At 36.6% G+C, this 8,721-nt stretch overlaps 2 protein-coding genes across 6 annotated transcripts in view; one reads left to right on the plus strand and one right to left on the minus strand.

Moving 5' to 3' along the window:
* The window catches only part of SVIP (small VCP/p97-interacting protein), an 8,988-nt gene extending 5,608 nt beyond the window's left edge, over nucleotides 1-3,380 (plus strand). The window contains exon 6 of the mRNA XM_010858471.1: nucleotides 947-3,380. Coding sequence (XP_010856773.1) covers nucleotides 947-961 — 15 coding nt within the window. The 3' untranslated portion in view covers nucleotides 962-3,380. The remainder of the gene's footprint in view (nucleotides 1-946) is intronic.
* Nucleotides 3,381-6,083: 2,703 nt separating this feature from the next.
* Nucleotides 6,084-8,721, minus strand: part of GAS2 (growth arrest-specific 2) — a 149,224-nt gene continuing 146,586 nt past the window's right edge. For 3 of the 5 annotated variants that reach the window (XM_010858403.1, XM_010858404.1, XM_010858402.1), the window contains one exon: nucleotides 6,084-7,595. In XM_010858403.1, the coding sequence (XP_010856705.1) occupies nucleotides 7,377-7,595 (219 nt within the window). In that variant the 3' untranslated portion in view covers nucleotides 6,084-7,376. The remainder of the gene's footprint in view (nucleotides 7,596-8,721) is intronic. The other 2 variants (XM_010858405.1, XR_826908.1) reach the window with 2 other exon arrangements.

Here is an 8,721-nt window from a genome sequence, read left to right on the forward strand (position 1 = left end):
TGGACTATAGTTCATGGACTTTACAGCCTTTCGCTTCTCCAGGGGATCCTCCCAACCCAGGGATTGAACCCAGGTCTCCTACATTGCAGGCAGATTCTTTACCAGCTGAGCCACAAGGGAAGCCCCAAAACACTGAATATTATGTTATATATTGAATACCTTCCTTGGAGATTAAAAAAAGCACAATATTTAAATCCGTAAGAAGTCCTAAAATAAAGGGAAGTAAATTTACTTGAATTCATCTTTAATTTTTAACTTTATTTAAATAAACATTTTTTAAAAGTATGTTACATCCAATAATGTTTCTTAATATACTTGGAACAATAGAGACTGGTAAATACGTCTGGTATTATCTCAATGGCTTTTTCAGAACTTACTATTGCAAAATTTAATAAACTGGATTAAGCAGAATACCATGTGTAATAGTTTCTCAAGTTGAGACAGTCAAAGACTTTGTGTGTATTAGTCGCTCAGTTGTGTCCAACTCTTTGCAACCGCATGGACTCCTCTGCCCATAGGATTCTCAAGGCAAGAATACTGGAGTACAGGTTGCCATATCCTTCTCCAGGCAAAGACTCTGCCAGACCATTATTTAATAATTTCTACCACTTCTTCACTCCCCTGCCTCAAACAAGAATTCCAGTTCCTTTATTTTTACTTTGTAGTTTCATTGTTTTTATTTTGTCTTGTGATGTTTTGTTTGACTGATTATCAGGTATTTGGGACCTAGCTGCTGCCCCTCGTTAACCTGTCCAGATATTTTCTTTCTTTCTCTGTGTACACCCTCTTATATTTGATTTCAGACTTTTGACTATAATATAAAATTTTACTAGTCACTGGCCCTCACAAAGATCATTTTACATTTGTATAGCCCAGATTCCTCTTTTACCTGTTTGTTCACTTTTTAAACAAAGTTTACTTTCCTCTATATTTTTATCTTTTCTAGTGGACAGTTTCATAAAGCACAGCATGAATGGAAGAGTCTACTGCCAGTAACTAATCTCTACAATCAAGTGGACATCCTCAATTTAATTTCTTCTCTTTGAATAAATGAAGATTCAGACTTTGTAATTTTAGTGCTCTCAAGTGCAGTGCTTTTTCAAAATTGAATACTGAAAATGCTTTTGATTGCGAGAGTTAGAAAATGGCCAGACCTTTCATTAAATTCTTATTTTCCCTACCTTTGCTCTTCTGTAGATGGTGGGTGATTTGCCACTTTTTAGTAGTTCAAACATGGACCTAAATAGTGAATATATATTTGTATATTGCATGGAAAAATTCTGCATATGTCTCAGATATTTAAAGTTGCACTTGCATTTTCCCTCCTTTATGAAATGATCTAACTCTTTATAATTTGCTGCTTAACCTTATATCTCATTATTTCATTATATGTGAAGACTTTAGCTTAAACTTGTGGACTTAGTGCCTTTTAAACTGATCATCAGGGAAAATCTTGAAAAATCATTTGAAGGGCTTATATGAAGGAACACTGTAAATTTTTATAACTTACTAAGAAATTAATATTTATTTCTAGAGAACATAAAATATCTCCTAATTTCTATTTCTGTAGCTTATAAAATTAACATACTCTCTTTATAATAAATTGTTTTTTTTTGCTTGCTGAATTTAAAATTATATATTAGTGATGCCATCAGAGGGCAGCGATGTACAATATACAGTATTGGATTCAACTCTATAAAGATCTTTGCAGTAATTGAATGAGTTTAAGAATGGATGGGTTATACTTAGTGCGAATGTGTTTGTCCAAATTTTATAGGTGTTTTTATTTTTTATTTATTAAAGAATGCTTATAAGATTTTTACAGATGTGAAATTGCCAAGGCCAGTATGAATGTATGAAAAAAGTATGTAAGTATTGTATTTAAAAAGGTCTACTTTAAACATAAAAATATTGCAGGGTAATTCTGTGTGATGCATTGCCATAAACTTTTTTAGATTTTTGTTCACTGGTAATATTTATTATAGCAATTTTGGTTTTTTGAGTTTCTTGATATATAATAAGCTAAAACAGAAGAATTACTGTATGTTTTAATTTGGTTGCTCTTTTGGATGACAAGGCCACGGTCTGAGCCCTAAATTACAATTTTCAGGTATTAAATGAAATAAGGATTGTAAATTAAAGAGACCAACTCACCTAACCTACAGAAAGGAAACTGAACTACTGTCTCGCTCATCCCTCCCACAAATCTTGTGTTATATTGCAGTATATGATGTATTTTAATTTTAAAGACTTCGAACTATAATATAGATCTCTTGACGCCTCAATTGGAAAAAATCACTTTCTTTGATTATGGAATGAAATATTCTGTGACTATCCAGGCAAGATATGTAGTTATAGACAGGTTCAATATTCTTTATCCTTTAGAGAATTGGTGGTATGTTTGTTCAGAAAGAATAGTGAAGTCATTGGATTGTATTTTAGAAATAAAATTCTTGTATGAACATGATTAATTTTTTTCAAGGCAGAAAGGAGAAAAGAACATTAATAGATGAATGGGTATGGAACCAGAGTATACCATTCCTAGAATGTGTGCATCCTTCCTTCTGTTTTAATATAGAAAAGACAGTTTGATCAGTGTTATAGCTTATAGTTTGGGTTAGTGTAGACAAAAGGCTTACATCTTGGGGATAATGCCCTATTTCTAATAGCAGTTTATATCCAAATACCATGCTTATTTACTGTTGAACCAAGAATGCTGTGCTGGTGAATTGCCTTCTAGTAACAGTGGATATGCCCTTCCAGTCAACCATGGCCTGCCTCCTTGGGTGTAATCGACTGTCCCCAAAACCACATGGGTTGCATGCCTTTTAAGGGGTGATACTCAGATGTTAGGAATAGTGTTAGGAAGGAGAAGGAAAAAGGGAGACTGGATGCCTGATAGGAAACCAGTAAGTGACTACTTAAAAAAAATGTACACACGCACACACATTCTCAAGGAATCTTCCTCAAAGTTATAAATCAGTTTCTGATGAAACCTTAGCTTAGAGCCAATTTCCCATAATTGATAATTTAAATAGGAAAGCATTATAATTCTCGATATGTCACCTAAACTCCCCACCCAAATTACTAAAATAAAACTAAACAGTAAAATGCTTATATGTATTGACTATCTATCACATTAAGTGCTTAAACCACTGCTTGTTGATTCTAATCATCAAACTGTTACTATGGCTGATAACAAAAAGTTGTGTATTACCACACAGCCCCTGTGTTGACATGCTGCATGTTTTTTAAAACATCTGTATGTGATTTTTTTGTTTCACTGATTGTATTTGGAATGTAATTTTCCCACACATGGATTTGTTATGAATGCCGTATTGGCTTACAGGGTACAAATATACATTTTCCTATACAAAAAACTGGCTTTGGCCGTTTCTGTTGAACAAATTTTTTTATTTTTACTACATCTTAAATCATTTATGGGTTGGCAAGTTTCTTTTCCTATACTCTAAAAAAGAAATGCTATTATTTGTCTCCTGTTTTTTAGAGAAATATTATAATAAACTTCATAGTGAGTCTGTGTATATACATATATGAAGTGTAATCCCGACTTTGCACAGAGTGAAGCAACACCCCTGCAGCTAAGATGTGGCATGGGTGAGATTTTTGTTCATCATTTTCTAATGCTACGGTCAGGCCATTTTTGCAAGCTATGGATCTATTATCCCACCTAAGCCAGGACAAACAGACTTTCAATTACAGAGGAAGTGATGCTTGGCAACAATATGGGCCCAGTATGTTTGTAATGTGAATTCCAATATTTGTTTAGTATTTCCAATAGTATTCTGCTAGCAATATGCAGTCTTGTGGCATTAGGATAAGGAGAAAAAAGAGTTCCTGTTATATGAATAACTTTAGCTTTTATAGAGGATTATGACCAAAAGCAATTTAATAACACCTTAAATGATATCTTATTTCTACATGGAAAGTAGTTATAGAATCTTCATAGAGTTCTATGAGAATAAAATATACTTACTATTTATAAAAGAGAGAAAAATGAGAAAAAAAAAGTTAAAAAAAAAAGCTTTCCTAGTCTTTTATTCTTGAACTTCACTCTGGCATGCAGAGTTTAATGGTTTCTCAGATTATTATTTTGTGATTTTGTTTTTTATTTTGCAGTAAGTAAAGATAGAAGATATATATGTCTGACACATATGTATAAACTTAGCAGCAGCATTTTTAATAATGAAATATAGTATTTTCTAAAAAAAAAGAGTAAATGTTCTAGCTATCATCTTTGGTACTTCAAAAGAATTGGCCATAAGCTATGAATTTTCCTTTTCTGCTCCAACAATTCAAGTTATTTTCACTGATAAGAATTGTGCTGTGCCCTTAGAAGAAAGGTAACTCTTGTTGGTTTTAGATTTAAATAATGTCTGCATAAACAGATCAGTAAGAGGTAAGTAAACATGCATGCCTATCCAAGTTGATATTTAAGGTGATTCCTTGGACATCTCCAAGCAAGCATCTCAAATTCCCATGGTAAGTTATTTGCTTTAAGTTGATTGAGTTGTGGTACAGTTTTCTCTGATTTTTTTCAAAAGCCATTGACACAATCAATTTGCATTTATAGCAGACTTTGAAACTAATGCGTTTAGTAGGGTAGCAAAATGCAAATCATTCTATGCTGTGCTATGCTAAGTTGCTTCAGTTGTGTCTGACTTTGCAACCTCATGGACTGTAGCTCAGTAGGCTCCTCTGTCCATGGGGATTCTCCAAGCAGGAATACTGGAGTGGGTTGCCATGTCCTCCTCCAGGGGATCTTCCAAACCCAGGGATCGAACCCAGGTCTCCTGCATTGCAGGCAGATTCTTTACTGTCTGAGCCACCAGGAAAGCCCAAGAACACTGGAGTGGGTAGCCTATTTCTTCTCCAGGGGATTTTCCAGACCGGCGGACAAACCCGCATGTCCTACATTGCAGGCAGATTCTTTACCAGCTAAGCTACCAGGAAAGTCCAAATCATTATACAGAAAAAGTCAATTCTGTCTTTATAATACAAGTAATGAATAATCTTGAGGCTTCCCAGGTGGCGCTAGTGGTGAAGAGCTCGCTGCAATACAGGAAACATAATGAGACCATGTTTGATCCTGGGTAGGGAAGATTCCCCTGGAGGAGGGGTTGACAACCCACTCCAGTATTCTTGTCTAGAGAATCCCATGGACAGAGGAGCCTGGCAGGTCCATAGGGTCACAGTCAGACAGGACTGGAGCAACTTAGCACACAAGAACAATGAACAATCTGAATCTTCAAACACTGTAAATCATACAATATCATCACATAGGATAAAAATACTTAGGAAAAATGAAAAGATCTGAATTAGAAAACTACAAACACTGCTGAGATTTTTTAAAAAAATATATGAATGGTGAGAGCATTGCATGTTCATGAATTGAATGACAGTTCTGTCAAGATGGTATTCTAAAATTGATCAATAAATGAAACACCCCAGCAAGCTCTTTCAGAGAAATTAATGAATCGATCTAAAACTCATGGAAAATGCAAGATTTAGGATAGTCAAGACAATTTGATAAAAGGATCTAGTGATTTTCACTAAGAAGTCAGTGAGTAAGAGCCATCTACACTTAAGTCATTTCCTTCTGAATATAGTCTTATTTCTTCAGATTCTTTTTCAGTGCCATTCAGCTAGCAACTAGACCCCAATGTCAGTTGGGACTGTGTTCTTAGTTCCACTTAAAAAGACCATTGTAGATGTGTGGACAGAATAATGCCACTTCCCCAGAAGATGGGACCCATCCTAATTCCTGGAATCTGGGACTGTGTTACATAACACAGCGAAAGGTATTTTGTAGCTGTGATTCAGTTAACGACATTAAATGGGGAGATTATATTGGACTATTCAGGTGGACCCAATCTAACCATGTCTGTGTGCTCAGTTGTGTCCAGGTCTCTGTGACCCCATGGACTGTAGCCCACCAGGTTCCTGTGTCTATGGCATTCTTCAGGCAAGAATACTGTTCCTTTCTCCAGGGGGTCTTCCCGATCCAGGGCTCAAACCCAGGTCTCCTGCATTGCAAGCAGATTCTTTACAGTCTGTTTTAAAAAGTTTGTGTCTGCTTTGATTAAATCATTCATGTGACAGATACTTCTTCCCTGGCTTTCTGAAGCAAGAAAGGGGTGGATTCTGTTGTTGCTGAAAAAAATGAAGAAATGACAAATTAACTCTGCTTATTCAGGGCAGCACTCAAAGGACTGTTTATAAAATCTAGACTTTCTGCTAAGAGAACAAACACGACCACCACTCAGCTGCCCAAAGTGAAAAAGTACTAGGTAACCGTAATTAAACACTTCCTGTAATTCCCAGGGGAAGTTGCTATTTGCAGATGATCTTTATTTCAGAATGAAGCATTGATAATAGAGACGGGAAATGTTTCAACATTTATCTTTTTAATTCTTGAATCAGTGAGGACAATATCTTGCTGTTTATGAGTACAAAACAGCCCTGTCCTAGGTATACAAGGGTATATATAAGTCTGTAACATCATTAGCTACAGTAAAATTACTAGACAGCACAGCAAAGTAGGGTTAACTAAAGATACATTTTAATAAGAAAATGCTTTGAAATAACATGAAGTCAATGGACATTTGACTGTACAGTTTATTCTGTCAAAATATAAATGTATGTCAGCTTATGTGTGTGAATTACACAGTCAGTTTCAACACAGCCACGTGCCTAGGATTGTGTGAAACAACTCATAAGCCATTCTCTAAGGGGTGTTGTGAAAACTTCCAAAAGTACCCCGGATATTTGGTCAGAGCTAAGGGATAAACTTTAAGGCAATCTTGCAAGTGAATGTAAACTTTTCTAAAGTGGCCTTTCCAGTAAAGGATTACTGTCGTGAATACTCTGTACTTTATAGTGCTGTTGGATATTTTTAGTAGCACGTCATCACACTAATTGTCACTTTTTAAAAATCAGCTTTAAAATCCTGCAATTATAATTTTTAAAAAAATGTCTGGGGTGCTTTTATTCTGTAGACTTTGGGCAGGCACTTTCTGTTGATTTTCCTGTAAATCCTATTTTCTTCTAATAATTTTTATCTTTAGCTAGAATTGTATTGCTAAGATTGTGTTCTAAATACTGTGTTCATATATTGAGAAATAATAATTAGCCTACAATTTGTCTAATTTAAATCTAATTTGAAAATTTCTTTTTAGAGGTCATTTTCTACAGAAGCATTCAAAATAAATAGTGCTACTCTTTGAGCATGTTTCAGCATGATGACATTTTTCTGTCTTTTTCCAAAGTAATTTGTAGAGCATGTGAACTAAACTGACTACTGGAGATGTAGATACAGGCCATTATGAGAGTCCCCTCGTAGTGACCACCTGGTTTCACTTAATTTCCTTCTTAGCCTTATAACTGGCAGAGACCACCAGGTAATTGTCTGGATTCATGTCCTTAAGGGTTGGAGATTTGCTCTGGACAGGGGATGTCTTGCCATCCACACGGGATATCTGCAGCATCCGGCAGGGGTCGTGTTTCAACAAATACCCTGCGAACGTTTCCCATCCTCCTCCCACGCGGACCATAACATGCTTGTTGTGCAGCATCTGGGGAATGAAAAGAGAGCGAATGAGTGAAATTCTGAGAATTCCTGCAGTATCTCAAATCAGCTTCCAGCTCTAGCGTGGTTACTGTTTTCTGTTTTGTTTTTCAAGCCCCCATTGTTCTTCCACTTCTTGTCTGAGTCAGCATAGAGTTTATGAGAGAAGCTTTGTTTTTTCCAGGCAAGTGGATCATGCATGGTTCGCATCCCTGGGTTGCAGCTTTGCCCTGCTGTGGCCATCAGTAGGTACAATCCCCTGTTGGTTCAGTGAGTCTAGAGGCTCCTCGCTGACACCTGAGGCTGCATCATAGCCTCCTCATTGTCCCATTTGCCTCAGATAAGAGCTCCTTTCTCCCCACTTGGTTATTCCCCCCTGAACCAGGACTTTCAAGACCATGGAAATGCCTGCTGTAAAATATATAGAATATAGAATTGGAATAAAGAATACAGATATATACGTGTGTGTGTTAGTTACTCAGTCATGACCGACTCTTTGCGACCCCATGGACTGTAGCTAGCCAGGCTGTGCTGTCCATGGGATTCTCCAGGCAAGAATTCTGGAATGAATTGCCATTACCTTCTCCAAGATCTATGCATATATGTATATATGTAAATATATGTGTGTATATTTACAGATCTATATGGGTTCCCGGGTGGCTCAGTGGCTCAATTTACCTGCCAGTGGAGGGGATGTAGGAGGCATGGGTTCGATCCCTGGGTCAGGAAGATTCCCTGGAGGAGGAAATGGCTACCCACTCCAGTATTCTTGCCTGGAAAATTCCATAGACAGAGGAGCCTTGCAGGCTATCGTCCATAGGGTCACAAAGAATCAGACACAACTGAGTGACTGAGCACACACGTATGCACAAATATATATATAAATGCAGTGCTTGGATGCAATCTCAAAAACGACAGAATGACCTCTGTTCGTTTCCAAGGCAAACCATTCAATATCACAGTAATCCAAGTCTGTGCCCCAACCAGTAACGCTGAAGAAGCTGAAGTTGAACGGTTCTATGAAGACCTACAAGACCTTTTAGAACTAACACCCAAAAAAGATGTCCTTTTCTTTATAGGGGACTGGAATGCAAAAGTAGGAAGTCAAGAAACACCTGGAGTAACAGGCAAAT

The sequence above is a fragment of the Bison bison genome, unplaced genomic scaffold, assembly GCF_000754665.1.
Source record: "Bison bison bison isolate TAMUID 2011002044 unplaced genomic scaffold, Bison_UMD1.0 scf7180017864388, whole genome shotgun sequence".
NCBI classification, from domain to species: domain Eukaryota; kingdom Metazoa; phylum Chordata; class Mammalia; order Artiodactyla; family Bovidae; genus Bison; species Bison bison.